General features: G+C 47.4%; 1 protein-coding gene across 1 annotated transcript in view; it reads right to left on the reverse strand.

Annotated features, from left to right (window-relative positions):
- Positions 1-21531, reverse strand: part of LOC141272336 (uncharacterized) — a 39187-nt gene extending 17656 nt beyond the window's left edge. Inside the window, exons 1-5 of the mRNA XM_073682983.1 lie at positions 21454-21531; positions 20817-20996; positions 20610-20733; positions 20464-20528; positions 20147-20249 (exon numbers count right to left, since the gene is read on the reverse strand). Of these exons, the coding sequence (XP_073539084.1) occupies positions 20147-20249; positions 20464-20528; positions 20610-20733; positions 20817-20996; positions 21454-21531 (550 nt within the window). The remainder of the gene's footprint in view (positions 1-20146; positions 20250-20463; positions 20529-20609; positions 20734-20816; positions 20997-21453) is intronic.
- Positions 21532-22457: the final 926 nt, after the last annotated feature.

Genomic DNA, 22457 nt, shown 5'->3' on the forward strand with positions numbered 1-22457 from the left:
GTACGTAGCGACTAACGAAACAGCTGTGAGCTGTTATTACTAGCCAGGGAAAATGTTTGCCTAATGTCACCTTCCTAGGCTAAAAATAGCAGCTCTCAGCTGCCCCAGAAAATACATGAATGGAAATGCTAATGAAGATTGGGTTTATGGGATTAGCTGACACCTGGCCATTTTGTGTGGTGATGAAATAGATGAATTAGACCCTTTCATTACTACACCTAATTAAAAACACACAGACACATAGTAAACACTTTATTTGAAATACAACAGACACACTCTTTAATCATTTAAATTAACTAATATACTCACCCCAGGTCTGACAGTAATCCAAGGGTTAAAGCAATGTCCCACGTTTCTTTTTTCAAATAACTTTATTTAGCTCCAAAAAACATTCATTAATGTAGAAGAACGCTTTAAAAAACGCATCAAAAAATGTGTCAAAACGCATGTTTTTTTCTGAAGCATTTTTCCTGCCAAGAGATGCAGAAACGCTGCAGAAATTTCTGCTTCAAATCCTGAATGTGCACACATAGCCTCAACTTCCTGGCTGATGTCTGGAGATGTTGCTTCAGTATTACCACAATCTTCTTTTCTCATGAAAAGGGCAGCACGGTGGCTCAGTGGTCAGCTCTGCAGCCTTGCAGCGCTGGGGTCCTGGGTTCAAATCCCACCAAGGACAAGAAGTTTGTATGTTCTCCCCGTGTTTGCGTGAGTTTCCTCTGGGTTCTCCGGTTTCCTCCCACACTCCAAAGACATACTGATAGGGAATGTAGATTGTGAGCCCGTGGGACAGTGCCAATAATGTATGTAAATTGTCTGAATTGTAAAGCGCTGTGGAATATGTTGGCGCTATAAAAAAAAAAAAAAAGAAGAAAGAAAGAAAGATCATGATGCCATCTATTTTGTGAAGTGCACCAGTCCCTCCTGCAGCACAACAACCCCACAACATGATGCTGCCATCCCCATATTTCACAGTTGGGATGGTGTTCTTAGGCTTCCAAGCTTCTCCCTTTTTCCTCCAAATGTAATTATGGTCATTATGCCCAAAATGTTCAATTTTAGTTTCATCAGACCACAGGACATGTCTCTAAAAATTAAGGTCTTTGTTCCTGTGTGCATTTGCAAACATTAATCTGGCTCTTTTATGATCTTTTTGGAGTAATGGCCCCTTCCTGGTTGAGTTGCCTTTCAGCCCATGTTGATACAGTATGATTTTCACTGTGGTTATTGACACAATCTTATCAGCTTCCGCCATCATCTTCACAAGGTCTTTTGTTTTTGTCCTTAAGTTGATATGCACATGTCGGACCAAACCATGCTCATCTCTGGGACACAGAATCCGTCTCCTCCCTGAGCGGTATAATGGCTGGACATTCCCATCTTGTTTGTACTTGCGTTTAAATTGTTTGTACAAATGAACGAGGCATCACAATTCTCTTCCTGATATCTTGGCTGATTTCTTTAGACTTTCCCATGATGCTACATAAAGAAGCATTGTGTTTCAGGTGTGCATTAAAATACATCCACAGGTGTCTCTCTAATTAACTCAGATGTTGCCATAGAACCTACCAAACACATGACATCATCATATGGGTGTCACGCTGTCACTGTATACTGGAGGTAGGGGGCCTAAGCTGACCCTAAGCTGGGGCCCTGACTAATCCCTCAACCTGGAGGTACTGTTAAAGGTACAGAGGTCCAGGCCGCCAGCGTAACCCCTACCTCCTGAGGATCCCTGCACCAAAGTAATCTAGTCCTGAGAAGGACCCCGATCACTACAAAAGGGGACAAGTAATAATATGCCCACACACAGTACTTAGACGCACGAGACAGTACAAGGGAAAAACCAAAATCACCTTGCATACAAAAACTACACAACTACAACAGAGGGAACACCAACGGGAAAGGAGATAAATGATAAAGCGAGGAAGGGAAAAAACTCTCCAAATACACTTATCTCTTAAACTCCAAATGCCACGATCCGCTCTGTTAGTCTGCATGAAAAGCTTTCACCGACACTTCCCTAACAGACCAGCAGGCATATGAAGGAGTCTAACTACAGCAACATTGATTGCAGCTGGGCGAGGCTGGACCTCGTCTAGCACAGAGAGAGAGAGAATTAACTCCCTCACTGCTGAAAAACACAAAGCACCAAAAAGTCAGCTGCGAGAAGTCAGGCTGTGTAATCGTGACGATCTTCGTGGCGACACACCCGTGACAGTACCCCCCCTTCTACGAGGGGCCTCCGGACCCTCAGGGCCAGGTTTATCCGGGTGAGTCGTGTGGAAGGCCCGAACTAATCGGTCTGCGTTAATATCCGACGCAGGAACCCACATCCTCTCCTCAGGACCATACCCTTTCCAATGAACCAGGTACTGAAGGGACCGGCGATTAAAGCGTGAATCGATGACCCTCGATACCTGGAACTCCAAGTTACCATTGACCACCACTGGAGGGGGAGGTAAAGGTGACGGTACCACCGGCGCCACATACCTCTTAAGCAACGATCTGTGGAACACGTTGTGAATTTTAAACGTAGGGGGGAGGTCAAGACGGAATGCCACCGGATTAATTATAGAACTGATTCTGTACGGCCCGATGAACCTGGGACCCAGTTTCCAGGAGGGAACCTTAAGTTTAATATTCCTGGTAGACAACCATACCCGATCGTTCACACTTAGGTCCGGACCAGACACTCTCCTCCTATCAGCCATACGTTTGTATCGGTTCCCCATAGTATTCAGATTCTTCAGCACCCCTCTCCATACTGAAGCGAGTGATGAGGAAAATCGTTCCTCCTCAGGAACCCCCGAAGAGCCCCCCCTACTGAAAGTACAAAACTGGGGGTGAAAACCATATGCCCCAAAAAACGGGGACTTACCAGTGGACTCGCTCCGCCTATTATTAAGGGCAAACTCTGCCAGAGGTAAGAAAGAAGCCCAGTCCTCCTGGTTCTCTGACACAAAACACCGGAGATATGTCTCCAAGCTCTGGTTCATACGTTCCGTCTGACCATTGGTCTGAGGATGAAAAGCCGATGAGAATGACAAATGCATCCCCCGCCGTGCACAAAACGCCTTCCAGAACTTGGACACAAACTGAGACCCCCGATCAGACACCACCTCGGAGGGTACCCCGTGAAGCCTCACAATCTCCCCAATGAACACCTGCGCAAGAGTTTTAGCATTAGGGAGAGCCGGAAGAGCGATAAAATGTGCCATCTTGCTGAACCTGTCCACTACAACGAGTATGACCGTCTTACCCGAAGACGGAGGGAGGTCCGTAATAAAGTCCATAGACAGATGAGTCCAAGGACGCTCCGGGATCTTCAAAGGTAAGAGGGCCCCAGACGGACGGGTATGTGAGGTCTTAGAGCGCGCACAAACCCCACAGGACGCGACAAAAGTTACCACCTCCTTATGTAAGTTAGGCCACCAAAACCGACGCGAGAGGAGATCCACAGTTGCTCTACTCCCCGGGTGTCCTGCAAAAACTGAGTTATGGTGTGCCTCGATCACCTTTTGTCGCAACTGATCTGGAACAAACAGTCTCCCCGGAGGTCCAACAGGGGCATCCCCCTGAGCCTCCAATACCTCCTCCTCCAGCTCAGAGCATAGTGCCGAAACCACCACCCCCTCCTGAAGGATAGGAATCGGGTCGTCCGTATTCCCGGCCCCAGGGAAACTACGAGATAAGGCATCCGCCTTTACATTTTTTGACCCAGGACGATATGTAACGACAAAATTAAACCTGGTAAAAAACAATGACCACCTAGCTTGTCTGGGATTCAGACGTTTCGCGGACTCCAGATATAGCAGGTTCTTGTGATCGGTGATGACGGTGACCGGATGGACTGCCCCCTCCAAAAAATGGCGCCACTCCTCAAAAGCTAACTTAATGGCCAAGAGTTCCCTATTGCCGACATCGTAATTCCTCTCAGCGGACGACAATTTTTTTGAGAAAAAGGCGCACGGATGCCACTTACCAGGGGACGAACCTTGTGACAATACTGCTCCCACCCCTACCTCGGAAGCGTCTACCTCTACAATGAATGGCTGTGACGCATCAGGTTGAATGAGTATGGGTGCCGAGGCAAAACATTTTTTCAAGGAGGAGAATGCTTGACAAGCCTTGTCAGACCACCTAGAAAAATCCGTCCCCTTTTTAGTCATGTCTGTGAGAGGCTTAACCATGGACGAGAAATTACGAATGAACTTCCGGTAATAATTCGCAAACCCCAGGAAACGTTGTAGTGCCTTAAGATTCTCTGGCCGATCCCACTCAAGAACTGCCCGCACTTTCCCAGGGTCCATACGAAAACCGGACGCTGAAACCAGGAAGCCTAAAAACTGGAGTTCCTGTACGGCGAACACACACTTTTCCCATTTGGCATACAGTTTATTATCCCGCAGGATCTGTAACACCTGCCTAACGTGCTCCTGATGAGACACCAGATCCGGCGAGTAAATTAAGATATCATCCAGATATATGACAACAAACTGTCCCACCAGGCGGCGAAAAATGTCATTAACAAAGTGTTGGAACACCGCCGGGGCATTAGTCAGACCGAATGGCATGACAAGGTTCTCATAATGCCCCTCCGGAGTGTTAAACGCCGTCTTCCACTCATCCCCCTCCTTCATCCTAATCAGATTGTACGCCCCCCTGAGATCCAACTTAGAGAACCATTTGGCGCCCACGATCTGATTAAAGAGATCGGGAATAAGTGGGAGCGGATACGGATCCCGGACCGTAATCCGATTAAGTTCACGGAAATCCAGGCAAGGGCGTAGGCCTCCATCTTTCTTCTTAACAAAGAAGAACCCCGCAGCCACCGGTGAAGATGAAGGTCTAATATGCCCCTTAGCCAGACTTTCTGAAATATAATCCTTCATGGCCTGCCTCTCAGGACCAGAAAGGTTATACAACCTAGCTTTAGGTAACTTGGCCTCAGGGAGCAGTTTTACAGAACAGTCATACTCGCGATGAGGAGGTAGTTCCTGACACCCTTTCTCCGAGAATACATCCTCAAAGTCCGCCAGAAATGGAGGTAATACCCAAGGAGTAACCGCACCGATGACCGTGTTCATGCAGTTTTTATTACAGAATTTACTCCATTGGCTTATCTCTCTGGTTTGCCAATTAATAACCGGGTTATGCTTAGTTAACCAAGGAAGGCCCAACACTATAGGAGTGGGAAGACCCTCCAACACGTAGCAAGACAACAGTTCTTTATGTATCGCCCCCACTTGAAGTTTTACATTATGCACAGCTTGCAAAAACCTTCCCTGACCGAGAGGCCTGGCATCGATCGAGAATATGGGGATGGGTTTAGCCAACTCACTCAATCGCATACCTTGAACCCGGGCAAACCGAGCATCAACCAGATTAGCCCCGGCCCCACTATCCAGAAGAACAGATATCCTCTCAGTTCTCGTACCCACCACCACTTCCGCCGGTACGAGAAACTGAGATGAACCTAGGGACGAAATACCTACTCCCAGATTGCCGTCCACCACACAACCTGGGATCAACAGTTTTCCGACGACTCTTCACTCTGCAAGGGACGGGATGGACACCCCCCAATAAAATGTCCCTTTCTCCCGCAGAAGAAACACCTTCCTGCCTTATGGCGCACCACCGGTCCCCTCCCCCGAAATGATGTCCCACCTAATTGCATAGGCTCCTCTGGACTGACCAGGGGAACAACCATATGAGGGGACCTTGTAGGAGGTGGAGTCATCACAGGGGGTAGAGTTATCCCACACCTCTCCCGAAGCCGTCTGTCAACGCGAATAGCAAGGGCCATAGCGGCTTCCAGTGACGCGGGAGAGTCATACTGTGCCAACACATCCTGTAATTTGTCGGATAAACCTTGACAAAACTGGCTCCTAAGAGCCGGGTCATTCCACTGGGTGTCCGTGGCCCACCTGCGGAACTCTGAACAGAATTCCTCCGCCGGACGATCTCCCTGCTGGATCCTACGTAACTTAGACTCAGCAAGGGAGATCCGATCAGGGTCATCATATACGAGTCCCAGAGCAGCGAAAAACCTATCCACTGACTGGAGAGCCGGGGAGCCCGGGGGTAGAGAGAACGCCCAAGATTGTGGGTCCCCTTGTAGGAGCGAGATGACAATTCCCACCCTTTGTTCTTCACTCCCCGATGACCGAGGCCGCAGCCGAAAGTACAACTTGCATGCCTCCCGGAAAACAAAAAACTTGTCCCGCCCCCCAGTGAACCTGTCAGGGAGAGCTACTTTAGGTTCTGGTCCGGCTTGCTCCTGAGGATACAAAACCTTGGACCTAACGTCCGTCAGCTCCATGGACAAGCTCTGCAACTGCCGAGCTAGACCGGCTACTGGATCCATGGTAGCTGGAGAAAAACTAAGCGGGTCGGTGAAAATGTCACGCTGTCACTGTATACTGGAGGTAGGGGGCCTAAGCTGACCCTAAGCTGGGGCCCTGACTAATCCCTCAACCTGGAGGTACTGTTAAAGGTACAGAGGTCCAGGCCGCCAGCGTAACCCCTACCTCCTGAGGATCCCTGCACCAAAGTAATCTAGTCCTGAGAAGGACCCCGATCACTACAAAAGGGGACAAGTAATAATATGCCCACACACAGTACTTAGACGCACGAGACAGTACAAGGGAAAAACCAAAATCACCTTGCATACAAAAACTACACAACTACAACAGAGGGAACACCAACGGGAAAGGAGATAAATGATAAAGCGAGGAAGGGAAAAAACTCTCCAAATACACTTATCTCTTAAACTCCAAATGCCACGATCCGCTCTGTTAGTCTGCATGAAAAGCTTTCACCGACACTTCCCTAACAGACCAGCAGGCATATGAAGCAGTCTAACTACAGCAACATTGATTGCAGCTGGGCGAGGCTGGACCTCGTCTAGCACAGAGAGAGAGAGAATTAACTCCCTCACTGCTGAAAAACACAAAGCACCAAAAAGTCAGCTGCGAGAAGTCAGGCTGTGTAATCGTGACGATCTTCGTGGCGACACACCCGTGACAATGGGCAGTTCAGAATTGTTTAAAGGTATAATAATCTTAGTGCATGTAAACTTTTGACTTTGCAGTAAGTAATAAAAATGCCTTACAACATGCTCTCTCTCTCATTATTCTGGCATTTGACAAATATTACAAATTATGGTAATCCTAATTGACCTAAAACAGGAAAGGTGTATTCTGATTTCATGTCAGATATTGAGAAAAACATACATGTGTGTCTTTTTATATAGTCACTTCCGCCTCCTATCCACGATCTGTCAAAAACTCTCGCAACCTTTCAAACCTTATACCCATCCGCCCAGCCCCCGCTCCCCAAGTCCCACTAACAGGAGCTCTATGGAACGCTCACTCCGTTTGCAACAAACTTTCCTACATCCATGATCTTTTCATTACTAACAAACTCTCCTTCCTCGGCATCACCGAAACCTGGCTCGCCCCCTCTGACACGGCCTCCCCAGCTGCACTTTCATACGGTGGATTTCATCTTTCTCACAACCCCCACTCCAATGGCATGATGGAGGAGTAGGTTTTCTCCTGTCAGTTAACTGCTCCTTCACCCAAATCCCACTGCCACCCTCCATTACTCACCCCTCTTTTGAGGTGCACTGTGTGCGCATCTACTCCCCCTCCAACCAGCCGTCATTTACCGCCCCCCAGGACCAGCCACCACCTTCTTTGACCATTTCACCACCTGGCTGCTTCACTTCCTTTCCGCTGACATCCCCACTTTCATCATGGGTGACTTCAACATTCCCATTTACACTTCCCACTCATCTGTCTCCAAGCTTCTATCCCTCACTTCCTCCTTCATCCTAGCTCAATGGTCTTCTGCCCCCCACTCACAAAAATGGCCACACACTGGCCTGCCGTGCCTACCAGCCAGCTTACCTGGAGGCTCCTGCCAGTTACCCGTGTTGTCTGCCAGTCCGTCTACCCGGATCACCCGTCAGCCTGCCTGCCGTGCTCTTCTGCTGTACCGGTCAGTCCCCGCCTTCTGACCCGTGGGAGTCACCTGCTCTCATACAAGGATTGGTCCAGAGTAGCACCTGGTCCCTCTGCTCGGTCCTTCCCTGGTTTACGGAGTCGATTGAGCCGCCGTGCAACCTTGGTCAGTCTGAGTTGATACCTAGTTACGCCCCTCTGGTCCCTCCTTGCACCGCAGCAGAGGTTCCACCACCCGGATCCATAACAAAATGTATTTTCCCTGCCTGCATTCTGAACTGTTCTGACGCGTACCTCTGAATAAACTTCATTCTCTGCTTTGAAGAATTATCTACACTGTTTTCCAGGCTCTTCCACCTCTCAGTAAGGACTTTCTTACAGGATGGCTCCCAAAAGAAGGGGATTATATCCTCACTGGGTGGGCGTTCAAAGTCCCAGGTCGCTGAATCACAGCCGGGTAATCAGTCCCATTTCATCCTCTGTGGGAGGTGTCATGCCCCCGGCCATATAGCCACCCGGTGTCGCATGAACTCTGAGCCAATGGACTGCAACATAGGCCAGCATTGCTCCTATTTCGCCTACCCCGCCTGTAGCGCAGTTCCTCAACATGGCAAGGGCCCTCAGTTGTGCTCAGTGTCCGTAAACGGGGTTCAAGTGTCTAGACTGTTGGATTCAGGAAGTTTGGTGACCCTGATAAGGGTCACACTCCCTCATCGGCTGGTTCCTGGGAAGGTGGTGGGTGTCCGGTGTATCCTTGGGGACGCTAAGAACTATTCTGTGGCCCAGGTGGATGCAAGCATGGACTGTGGCACCACGTCTCATGAAGTGGGGGGTCGTCAAGGACTTATTGCACCCCATAATAATGGACGGGAATTTGTATTGTTCTGGGACATGTAGAGGAAAGAGGGGACACCTGGTTGCTTGGGATGACAGCCAGATCATCCCTGAAGAAACCTCGCCACAGGCCATAATGGACGAGTTTCCCATGAATGTGTTTGTGGGCAATGAGGATGAGGCAATATCCCCTGAGGCCAACTTTCCTGAGCTGAAGGTGTCCAAGGGAAACTTTGGAACTGCTCAACTCAGGGATTTAAACTCTGAAAAGGTGTTCGAAAATGTTACTGTGTTAAATGGGGTGCCTCAGGAGCCAGGGGCCGACAGTCGGTTCCCTCATTTTGCTGTGAATGGGGATTTACTGTACAAAGTAACCAAGCCAAGGTGTGAGGTAATAGAGCAGTTGAGGGTACCAGGGCCCTATAGACGCAGGGTGTTAGACATGGCTCATTCTCACGTGTTGGGTGGTCACCTGGGCGCAGAAAAGACTCAGGAACAGATCCTCCAGAGATTCTACTGGCCAGGTTGCTACAGAGAAATAATGAGATATTGTCGTTCCTGCCCCACATACCGGTGGCCCACTTCCGCAGTCCCCTGGTACTGTTACTTGTCATCGAGGTCCCATTTGAACGCATAGCAATGAATCTAGTTGGGCTCCTTGTCAAGTCCGCCCCAGGGCATCAGTATATCCTGGTGGTATTAGATTATGCCACATGGTATCCGAAACTTCTCCGCCAGGTGTATAACCAGGGAGTTAGTCCATATATTTTCCAGAACAGGGTTGCCTAAGGGGATCCTAACGGACCAAGGAACTCGATTTATGTCGAAGGTTATGAGGGAGTTGTGCAAGACACTACAGATTGCACAGCTCAGAACCTCAGTGTACCATCCCCAGACGGACGGACTGGTGGAGAGGTTTAACAAAACCTTGAAGGCGATGTTGAGGAAAGCAGTGGAGAAGGATGGCCAAGATTGGAACTGTCTGCTTCCCTATCTGTTGTTCTCCATCAGGGAAGTTCCCCAAGCTTCCACAGGCTTCTCCCCATTTGAAATATTTTATGGCCGAGACTCTCGAGGACTCCTGGATGTGGCAAAATAGTACTGGGAAGGTGAGACCCCTCCCTATAGGAGCGTGGTGGAGCATATTGCCCAAATGCAAGAGAGGATTGCCAACGTGATGCCCATTGTGAAGGAGCACCTCCTCAAGGCACAGTCCAGGGTGTATAATAGGTCAGCCAGAGTGAGACAGTTCAACCCAGGAGATTGAGTACTTGTGTTAGTGCCCACAGTGGAGAGCAAGTTCCTGGCCAAGTGGAAGGGCCCCTATGAGGTGGTAGAGAAAGTTGGGGAAGTCAACTATAAAATCCAAAAACCGGAGAAGAGGAAGCCCTACCAAGTTTACCATGTTAACCTGCTTAAATCATGGCAGGACAGAGAACCCATAGAAGCTCCTTGTCTGGTAGCCAAGTCGGACGTAAAAATGCAATAATCTTCCCTTCCCTGCCCAATGGTATAAAATTCTGTGACCCACCTGTGGTGTCAATATGATCACTGCACGCCTAGATGAATTTATTGAGGGTGTAGTTTGTAAAATGACATCACTTATGGGGGGGGGGGGGTTCTGCTGTCCTGGCACCTCAGGGGCTCTGCCAATGTAATATGGCACCCTCAAACCAATCCAGCAAAATCTGAACTCCAATATGGCGCTTCTTCCCTTCTGAGCTTTGCACTGTGCCTCAAAAGTAGTTTTCCCCCACATATGGGGCATCTGTGTACTCAGGAAAAAAACAAATTGTATGGTCCATTTACTCCTATTATCCCTTTTGAAAACTTGAGGCCAAAGCAACATTTCAGTGGAAAAAAAAGTAAATTTCCAGGACGTCCCTCCTGACAGCACCATCAGGAGGTCGTCCTTCATATCCTTGATAGGGACAGGAAACACACAAGAGGTTAAAAGGCCCCTCCCTCCACCCTCACTCCAGTGTTTATCCTGTCCCTATCAGGGACGGACACAGAAGAGGTTACGTACCGGGAGCAGGAGTTCCTGAAGCCATGCGCAGGAGGATCGGGCCGGGGTCCTCACACTCCTCCCCTCCATCCTGCCAGGGTCCGGAGGCCGACACCCCGCTGAATCCAGGGGTCCTCAGCCTTTTTTTCCGGTGGGAGTGGAACCATCTTCCCCGCAAAGGGGGCTCTTGGTTCCGGCTGCTGCAGCCGGCATACTCCAGCGTGTGCAAGATGGCGGAGACGGCACTTCGGGTTACAGAGGGAGCGATACGCAAACCTCTAGTAACCGGCGTGTGTTCCACGGTGGAATGTACTTCCAGAAAATTTGAAAAAAATGGCGCCAAACTTAAAATTAAAGGAGAAACGACCTTTTCTTCTGACGATTCAGATGGAAGACAGGTGAGATCTATTTAAGGGGGCATGGGACTAAGGTCATCAGCCAACCAGCACAGCAGCAATGGCAGATCAAACCACTGGTCGTTCTGACACTCTGACTGAACCTCCAGCCCAAGTAAGTTAACTGGGTACTTCCCCTCTTCTCACCTCATTCCCATTGATATACGGTAGTAAAAGTCTTGTGCTCCTAGTCTTTTTAGGACAAGGAGACACCTAAAAAAGACTCTATGACATCAGCTCCTAAGAAAAGGAGATGCGCCATCTGTAACAAGAAACTACCGGACACATACGGAAAACAGTTATGCTCTACCTGTATTGCAAAAATTGTCAAAGAAGAACATTCCTCCTTCATGTCAGACTTAAGAGCCATAGTAAGAGAGGAAGTGCAGAGTACTGTCACAGACTTAGTCATTCCACAAGCTCCTCAGGGTGCGCACCGTCTCAAGAGGCCACGTCAGGAGCGGGAGTCGAGTTCTGGGGAAGAAGAGTTGTTGGATTTTTCTGCCCCCGATCAAGACAGGGAAGACTATCATTAACCCTCCAGAAGAGAAGAAAAAATATCTCTTCTCCTGGGAAGATACAGATACACTGTTAACTGCCGTAAGAAACACTATGCAGATAGAAGACACTTACCAACCATTATCAGTGCAGGATGAGATGTTTGGGGGGTTGAGAACCCGCAGGAATAAGGTTTTTCCCGTGAATAATCACATTAAGACAATGATCCTGGAAGAGTGGGAGGACACAGAGAAGAAGCTAATAATTCGCCTACCATTCGAACCAGAAGATATAAAATTATGGGAGAAAACCCCAAAAATTGATATCCCAATTGGCAGGGTAGCGAAAAAAACAACGTTTGAGGATTCATCATCTCTAAAGGATGCAATGGATAGGAAAGCAGACAGTCTCCTTAAAAAGACCTGGGAAACATCTGCAGCAATAATAAAAGCCAATATCGCATCCACTTCAGTTGCAAGATCTATGAGTATATGGCTGGAACAACTGGAAGACCACCTGAGGAGGAAGACATCCAGAGAGGAGATCCTCGACTCTATTCCACTACTTAAGATGGCAATAGGGTTCGTCGCCGATGCCTCGGCAGAATCAATAAGATTTGCTGCTCGGAATGGGGCCCTTTCTACTGCATCCAGAAGAGCAATATGGCTAAAAACCTGGTCAGGTGACAGTCATTCTAAAAGTAAATTATGTGCCATTCCCTTTTCAGGTCTGCGGGTCTTTGGTCCAGTATTGGATGAAATACTGGAGAAGGCCTCAGATGAAAAAAAGGGTTTTCCGGAGGAGAAACCTAAGAAGGTGTCCTCCTTTCGGAAACCTCGCTACCAGCAAAAGCCAGAATCTTCCGGAAAAGGGAAGTCAGGTAGATGGAGCTACCAGAAGGGAGGTATCTCGAGGAATCCCCTTCCCTCTACAAGTGCTAACACACGTAGAAGATGACTCCAGGAAAGTGGGAGGAAGACTCCAACTTTTCCACGGGACTTGGATGAAGATTACCAACAGCCCATGGATTCTCCAGTTTATCGCAGAGGGCTACAAGATAGAATTCGGACAGATTCCACAGGGAAGATTTCATCTGACAACCCATTCCGCCCAGGTCTCCAAAAGGCTGCTACCAGAAGTGAGGAAGCTAATAAAATCGGGAGCAGTAATACCAGTACCAAAAGCAGAACAGTTCCTGGGCTTTTACTCGGGTCTTTTTTCAATAAAGAAACCCGGGGGCGATTATCGCACCATAATAAATCTGAAATCTCTAAACAAATCAGTCGTTTACAAAAAATTCAAAATGGAATCAATCAGGTCGACAATTCCCTTAATCGGACACAACATGGTGATGTGTACAATAGATCTCAAAGAGGCCTATTATCATGTCCCAATTCACCGTCTCAGTCAAAAATTTCTACGGTTTGCTCTAAAAGAAGGAGACACCATTCTACATTACCAGTTTACTTGTCTTCTGTTTGGCCTTTCTTCAGCTCCACGTATCTTTACCAAACTGATGGCCTAAGTTATGGCGTTCCTCAGGGAACAAGGAATATTATTAATTAATTAATTATTAAGCAGCTAAAGTCGAACCCAACATCAACCATCCTGACCCTGAAAAATTTAGGATGGATTATAAACTGGGAAAAATCACATCTTGTACCAGAAAGAAGAAAGTTTTTTTGGGGAATCCTTCTAGACTCAGAACAACAAATGTCTTTTCTGCCGGAAAAGAAACATACAGAGCTCAGAGTCAGGATCAAGAAATTCATGAGGAACACGAAACTTAACATTCAGGAATGTGTGAAAATCCTGGGTCTCATGACAGCTTCCATACCGGGAGTCAGGTGGAGCCAATTCCATTCAAGACAGTTGCAGCAACAAATTCTATCAACCTGGAATCGGAAAATGGTTGATCTGGACAAAAAGGTTTCCTTATCAAAGGTAACCAAAAGATCATTGACTTGGTGGACCTCCAAAGCCAACCTACAGGAAGGAGTCATGTGGAGGTTGACCCCATTCGTGACTCTCACTACCGATGCGAGCAGCAGAGGCTGGGGGGCTCACGAAAACGGTCAATATGTACAAGGTACCTGGCGAACGCAGGATCGTCCCAGATCAAATCTAAGAGAGCTTCAGGCCGTCTGGGAGGTGTTGAAAAAGGGTCAAAAACATCTAAAAGGTCAACATGTCAGAGTATTAACAGACAACATGACATCAGTAGCCTTCCTCAAACATCAGGGAGGTCCTCGTCACCACCTTCTACAATCCTTGGCGGGCAAAATCTTCCAGTGGGCAGAAAGTTCGGTCCTTTCAATATCTGCAGTACATCTAAAAGGCTCTCAAAATACAGTAGCAGACTTCCTCAGTCGAGAAACTGTTCTACAGTCAGAATGGGAATTGAACTGGGAGGTGTTTCGCCAGGTAACACATCGATGGGGCATTCCCCAATCTTTTCGCTACTCGGGAAAATGCAAAGGCAGGAAAATTCTTCTCCCTCAATCCAGAAGACAGACCAGAAGGGATAGATGCGTTATCTCAGAAATGGAACATGAATCTAGCATATGCATTCCCTCCTATACCCTTGATACCGTGGGTGCTAAAGAAGATTCAGGAAGACCGAGCCAGGGTGATAATAATCCTACCTTTCTGGCCCTAGAGAAGTTGGTTCCCCTTACTGAAGAAAATGTCCCTGGAGGATCCAATAATCCTTCCAGAGAGGCAGGACTTGCTGTTTCAGGGCCCGATATTTCATCCCGATGTGAAATGTCTCCAGCTTTCGGCATGGACCCTGAAAGGCAGATCCTGAGATTTAGAGGCCTATCAGACGCAGTAATCTCAACCATGCAAAATAGTAGGAAACCGGTAACATCGGCCATCTATACAAAAATCTGGAAGAGATTCTGTTTACAGTATCAACCAGCATCTGAGAGTTCCGTTCCAGACTTCCCCAAAATATTAGAATTCTTGCAGACAGGGTTTGAAAAAGGTCTAAGGCCCAGCACATTAAAAGTACAAATCGCTGCATTGAGTGCTTTCATGGATTACCCACTAGCTCACCATCCATGGGTAGAAAGATTTGTTAAGGCTACAACAAGGTTAAGACCAACAATTAAAACCCATATCCCACCATGGGACTTGAATATGGTCCTAAAGAGCCTATGCAACAAGCCCTTCGAGCCTCTCATAGAATCAAACATAAAATTCCTCTCACTTAAGACAGTGTTCCTAGTCGCAATAACCACAGCGAGGAGGATATGGGAAATTCAAGCATTCTCAATCAGAGAACCATACTTGAAATGCCTAGACGATTGTATTATCCTCAGGTTAGACCCAGCTTTTTTGCCAAAAGTAGTTACCCCTTTCCATATGAATCAGGAGGTAGTTCTACCCTCTTTTTGTCAGGACTATAAGAATGATCAGGAACTAACTTTCCACTCACTTGATGTCAGGAGAGTAGTTCTACAATACCTAGAGGTCACGAAGGACTGGCGTATAGATTCCAACCTATTTATACAGTTTGGGGGAAAAAATAGGGGGAAAAAAAAGCAACAAAATCTACATTAGCAAGATGGGTCAGATCAGTAAGTAGTCTAGCCTATTTAGCCAAGGGGATGTCCCTTCCAGAAAATATTAGAGCCCATTCTACCAGAGCTATGTCCGCATCATGGGCAGAAAGAGCAGGGGCATCTGTGGACCAGATCGGCAGAGCGGCAACTTGGACAAATCTGAACACCTTCTGTAAACATTATAAATTGGACATTCTATCAGGCCAAAAGATGGCCTTCGGAAGGAAGGTCCTCCAGGCAGTGGTCCCCCCCTAAATGTATACTCTGGTATTCTCCTGATGGTGCTGTCAGGAGGGACGTCCTGGAAAGTAGGCATTAGACCTACCGTTAATAGGGTTTCCAGGAGTCCCTCATGACAGCACCCATTATATTCCCTCCCTAAATATTCCTAAACGGCTATGTGAAATTAACATAGATTGTTGAAAGGCAAATAAAATAAAGTTGCATCCATCCTGGTGTGGTACTTGGAAAATCACTGGAGTGAGGGTGGAGGGAGGGGCCTTTTAACCTCTTGTGTGTTTGCTGTCCCTATCAAGAATATGAAGGACGACCTCCTGATGGTGCTGTCATGAGGGACTCCTGGAAACCCTATTACTGGTAGGTCTAATGCTTCCTTTTCCATTTACTCAGCCTAATGTTATCAAATTCTGTGAATCGCCAGGATAAAAGTGCTCACTGAACCCCTAGATAAATTCCTCAAAAGGTGTAGTTTCCAAGATGGGGTCACTTGTGGGGGTTATTGCTGTTTTGGCATGTCAGGAGCTCTTCAAATGTGACATGGCATCTGAGACCTATTTCAGCCAAAATTGAGCTTCAGAATTCAGTAGGCTCCTTCACTTGCGAGCCCGGCTGTGTGTAAAAATCATGATGTAACCTTGTATTATCTTCAATAAAACGAGATTTAGGCTATGTGCCCACGATGCAGAAATGCTCAGGATTTTTTCCTGAGCGTTTCTGCATCTCCCTGGCAGAAAAAACGCATGCGGATTGTACATGCGAATTGCGCATGCGGATTGCGCATGGGTTTTTCCTGCCAGGGACATGCGGATGTGAAGCGTTCTTCACATGCATTTCCGCATGCGGGTTGACAAGCGCCTTCCAAGCGATTTTAGCATCACCTGGAAAGTGCTTGTCGTTGTCAACTTGGTCACACTATATAAATCCATGCAAACGGCATGGATTTATATACGGTGACCGAGAGAATGTCAAAAAATAAAAATGTATACTTACCCTCCGATGGCCCGCGCTGTCCTGCTTCACTGTCCCGGCTGCCGGCAGCGGTAGACTGAAGGACCTGCCGACGTCAGCGTCGCGTGACCCGTCCCGTCACATGACTCTGACGTCAGCGCAGGTCCTTCATTCCATCGCGAAGTGCCGGGAAGCAAGGAGGAGCGCAGTGCGGGCCGCCAGAAGGTAAGTATACATTTATTTTTTATTTTATTCTTTTTTTTACAGCTTTTTTAATGGTATCTGGGTCCGGAGGAGAGTCTCCTGTCCTCCACACCCGGGTACCATCTGCACATTAGAACGCGCCAATTACGCAAGTACAGATGCAGTCTTGCGGAATTGGCGCGTTCTAATGCAAGTCAATGGCAGCAAAAACGCAGCACTTCCGCAAAATAATTGGTAGTGCTGCGTTTTTTTCCGCAATGATAATCCGCAGCGGAAATTTCTGCCTCATGTGCACAGCACATGCGGATTATCATTGAGGGACATGGCAGGCCTTCTACCATGCGTTTTTTAAGCGTTTCTGCAGCGTTTTTGCCGCTGCGGAAACGCTTAAAAAACGCATCGTGGGCACACAGCCTAAAAAATAAAAAAGTCCGATCTATCAAAACATAAAATTAACTTACTCATACAGTAATCTCCAAAGTCCTCACACATCTCCATCGCAGGAAAATCAAAAAATGTATGAGGCTCAGAAAATGGGGACAGAATCAAAGTTTGATATCACCGTATTCACACTGAGCGGAGAATCCTGTCGCCAGATCATTTTACATAAACACTGTAAAATCAAAACTCAAAAAATAATGGTGGAATTGTGTTTTTTTTTTACAATATAATCTAAGTGAATGGTGTCATGTAAAATTACAGCTCGTCCCGCAGATAACAAGCCTCGTACAGCTGTGCGGAGACACAAAAGAGTCATGGATTTTGGAGGAAAGGGAGGAAGAGGAAAAAAGAAGAGCATAAATATGAAAATTTGTCATAAACTGGTTAAGGATTTTTTTTGCACAGCTATGTTTTTTTTTATCTTTCAGTCCGCGCAGCCTTACGAGGCCTTGTTTTATTTGTATTTCTCAGTTGTGATATTTAGGAATACATATAACTTACATATCAACTCTTTATGAGGCTGGAAACAGCAATTCCGCCATTGACTTTCTGCATATTTGCGCCCCTCCCTGTGCAGCAGAAGTAACATCGGGTCCTTACGATTACAGCTACACCAAATGTATATAGATATCATTCGCTTGTTATCGGATTTACAAGTTATCCACAAAAATTCCACATTGTCGAATTATTTTTATTCCGGATCAGTCACTGGTTTTAATTTAACCCTTTCAGGGCGGCTATAAGTGAGTGTAAAGAATATTCAAGATAATCCCATGTCTATCATTGTGCCCTGTTTGGCGGGGGATTATAGAGGTCTACAAATGCAAAACTGAAACCTGACACTACAGCAGCAAGAAGAAGGGAGGGGGCTGAGAGACCCAGTGAGTGACAAAACCCCCCATCCTCAGCTCTGGAGCTGCCAAGGGAAGACACCCTGTGGCTTCCAAGCCATGAGGCATGTTCTTTGTGTCAGATATTATAATTCAACACAGAGTTATGGGAATACGATACATCCCAGTGATACACCAAATAGATCTTTGGAAACCCAAGTGAATGTCACCCTGGCTTTTAGCACAGTCCAGCGCGTAGGGAAAGGGAGATACATGGCACAGCCTTGCGGGGGCCCCTAGGCCCTGGTGCTTGGTATCCACGCGTAGCAGGGGCACGGCTGTATCCGATGACACCAGAACCGGCACCCAAGGACTGTCCATTAAGGAAGTATAGCCCATTCTAGTTTTTGGAGTTTTTAGCTGAGAGAGGCCAGGGGTGGAGAGTTAGGTTCATCAAGGAGGCCAGAGGGGGGGGTGACCCAGAGAGGTTACGAGCCCGAGCAGCTAGAGCCCAGTGTCTTTTTTCCATGTAGGTCGGGAGGATACATCATGTGGGGAAAGTCCTGCAGCAAAGAGAGAGGGCCCCTCAAGCCTCCCATGTGACAGCAAGCCAGGCCTTTCATCTGACTGGTAACTGACTCTTAATAACTGCTTTATACCTTTTGTACCACTACTATTGTGTTTGCAACTCTGACCATTGTGTATGTATAACCTTTATTTATATAGTGTATTGTCTAGTGTGCCCCTAAGGTGATTAAATATATAATTTAATCTTGGGCTGCTCGAGAAGGAGCCTCTCAGCCTGTTAGGGGTGTGAGCGAGTGTGGTGCCACGTCATTGACTGAGTGTGCCTACTCTTCTCACTCCCTGGGGCTTTCCTGTACCCATGTGGACAGGGGGTGTCTGTGTAGAACTGTACCAATCTGACTTTACGCGTCCTCGAGGGGGTGTGGAACGCCACGGTGGTGGAAAGGGCAGATCTGTATCACGTGATCCGTCTGATGTGATAGTGACGTCAGGCGGGTGGCGGATCCATCACAAGTGGTGGCAGCGGTGGGATTCAGCAGGGTCTCTCTGCTGCCATTTTCTCACATTGGTGGCAGCGGTGGGATTCTGCGGCGTCTCTCTGCTGCCATTTCTTCATAATGAGTAAATTTTTTTCAGAAAAGGGGAATTGCTGGTAAAATAACGCAATACCTTTATTATCCGGGTTACATTATATTGGGGTTTTGTTTGTTTTTAACTTTCTCAAAATAAATCTAAGTTTTGTCAAAATAAAAAGGTTTTCATTTCTTATCCCTGTTCACATTCAGCGTCCATGGTTGTTACTAAACGCAGCATCTTAGGGGTAAAGACTAAGATCAGAGTTATCTCCACTCCCAGTCATTATGGCCGGAGCCCCGCTGTCAGTCGCGGTTATTTGGGGGGACGTCTCCATGTTCTGTATTCTGTCACCAAACACTGACAAGAGATTAATTGTCATGGGTGTGTCAGAAGTGACAATAGTTTGCAGGAGATCTCCACGTTTGGCAATGCAGACAGCTGCCTAGATAGGAGGCTGTGTTTAGGACCGAGCGACTACCTCCCTTTAGTCTGGATGTATATGTACCTGGTGTGTCTAGGTGGGCGTTGCTGGTTATACTCATTCCTACTTGGAACTTGGCTGAAGTAGCATCACGTCCTCTTTGGAGTCTTGAGGCCGTGTGCCCTGTTGGAGTTTCTTCTAAAGCCAAGTTGTAATTCCCCTGTGTTGTCTTCCCCTTTTGTCTTTAGAGTGCTAGCGGAGGTTGGCTAGTGCTCATCTCCTTCCACCCCCAGTTGTAGCCTTACGCCAGGGATAGTAGGGCGAGGCACGTGATCGGCGACTGCTGCGGAGGCTGTATAGGGATGGTAGGGGAAGACAGGGTGACACTAGTCCAGTTTAGGAGGTCACCACTTTCCTTTTCCCCCTGTATTGCACTCACACCTGGCGTGACATTAATAGGAGCTAATGGTTTATGAGTCACAAATTGGACAAATACTTTTCTTCATCAGAACTGACATCAGATGATGAAAAAATCGGCCGCTCACATAAGTATAATTCACCTCCAGCTGTATATTATCATCTATATTATAAATGCACGACCTGTGACATCACATATAAAAGGATCACATTATTATCAATTCAGATTGCGGCTCAAAGAGTGAATATTCATCTAAAGCTCCTCACCTGGGCGGTTATCTGTAGGGGTCTCCTCTTTACACCGCTGATCGCCCCTCACATTTATCTCTGGAGCATTAATATTGTTCAGATCTTTATCTGGATCCAAAAGCTGCAAAACAAATATTGTAAAAGTCCCCGAGGATTGGAGAAGTCACAGGGAATACTGGTGAGAAGATCCTGACATGTCAGTGGTCAGCTGTGATCCTGCCGTCTCCACCGCTCTCATTACACAAGTATAAAACATCTAATACTGGAGGAGAAGACAAGACTGAACACAAGTAGGTCACAGCCGTCTACACATCATAGGGGAGATTTCCATCTACCTGATGGTCCTGTGCAGGAGGAGGAGCGGGACATCTCTCTGGGGTTGTCCTCTTACTGGAGAGACCTGCAGGAGACACAGACAGGACTGACACCATTATTACATACAGAGAATTATAGGCCGTGTGGATTTAGTCCTGTCTATTACCTGGTGATGTGTGGGGCCGGTGCTCCTCCATCATCACCTCCTTGTACCGATCCTTGTGTCCTTCTAGATACTCCCACTCCTCCATGGAGAAATAGACGGTGACGTCCTGACACCTTATAGGAACCTGACACACACAATGATACCGTCATCACCCAGAATCCTCCAGTGCCGTCCTGTATAATGTCCCAGCATTCCCAGCAGTGTCACCTCTCCAGTCAGCAGCTCAATCATCTTGTTGGTGAGTTCTAGGATCTTCTGGTCATTGATGTCCTCATGTATCCGGAGGTGAGGTGGAGGCTCCGGGATTGGGCTCAGGGTTCCTCCCCGTCCTTCAGACACAGGGTCCTGACAGCGATCACTAGAGGTCTTCTTCACTACTGTGTAATCCTGAGTGTGGAGACATTAATAATATCACTACAGACATTCCCAGAGTTCATCACCTCTCCGGTCATATCACCTGTTATTCCCATAGATAATGATGTCATGTGATGACATCAGAACCTCTCACCTCTCCGGTCATATCATGTTATTCCCATGGATAATGATGTCATGTGATGACATCAGAACCTCTCACCTCTCCGGTCATATCACCTGTTATTCCCATAGATAATGATGTCATGTGATGACATCAGAACCTCTCACCTCTCCGGTCATATCACCTGTTATTCCCATAAATAATGATGTCATGTGATGACATCAGAACCTCTCACCTCTCCGGTCATATCATGTTATTCCCATGGATAATGATGTCATGTGATGACATCAGAACCTCTCACCTCTCCGGTCATATCACCTGTTATTCCCATAGATAATGATGTCATGTGATGACATCAGAACCTCTCACCTCTCCGGTAAGATGGAAGATTATCTCCAGGGTGAGATTTATTATCCTCTCCGCCATCTTGCCTCTGTCCTTATTCATCCTTGACACATTAATCAGGAAGATTCTCGCAGAGACGTTATCAGCAGAGGATCCTTGATTGTAGGAACCTGAATGGGAAAAAGATGAGATGATAAAAACAAGATAAACTTAATAAAAAAACAATATGGAGAAACGTGTAAAGACTGTCATTTTATCCCAGTAACACGATTTCTACCTCTAGGTGGCGCCACACTTGCACTGCGGACAGCATTGGGTGACGCAGGCACAGTCCTGTATGACATTAGTGTGGCTGGGATTTGTGCTGCCGCCCATCAGGGAATCTATGTCTTACTGCAGAGCACTGGCTGTCAGTTGTAGTCCGCTCTCTGCGCTCGGCCCTGGGTGAGGACACGTCCTGTTTCCTCCACAGCAGCTGCTTCTGGCTCCAAGATATAAGTTGGTTCTGACCCTGATCTGCTGCTTTATCTTCTCCAATCTCTTGGCTATTAGTTCCTGACCTCGGCTTGTATTCTGTCCCTGACTGTGACCCGGCATCACGACTATTCTCTGCCAGCTCGCTCCTCCGGCCAGCAGCCTCTCCATGGATGTAACCTGGGGCCCCTGTGTAAGTCCAGATCCCGGTACAGGGATTGCAGGGAGAAGGCCGGGGTCCCCCTGGTATCTGCTGGACAGAGAGGATTGTAAAGATCGAGCCAATAGAAGTCCTTTATAGAGCGGTCATAGTTCCACATCCACTGCCCCATTTCTGTGTGAGGGAAGAAGAGCAGCAGCTATAATAGCAAGAAACAGAAGAAGGAGCGACAGAGGCAGAACAGAGGAGATCACACAGCAAGGAGAGGAGAATGCGGCTCCCAGAATTGTGATGTGGAGGAAGAAGGGATTTGGGAGCGGTAGAGTCCAGGTACCGGTGTGACGGCAAGAAAGTGAGGAAAGAAGACGGGGGACAGTACAGACCGGGTCGTGGG

This window comes from Phyllobates terribilis, unplaced genomic scaffold (assembly GCF_046119375.1).
Source record: "Phyllobates terribilis strain yellow unplaced genomic scaffold, ASM4611937v1 Scaffold_1__5_contigs__length_1240528914, whole genome shotgun sequence".
NCBI classification, from domain to species: domain Eukaryota; kingdom Metazoa; phylum Chordata; class Amphibia; order Anura; family Dendrobatidae; genus Phyllobates; species Phyllobates terribilis.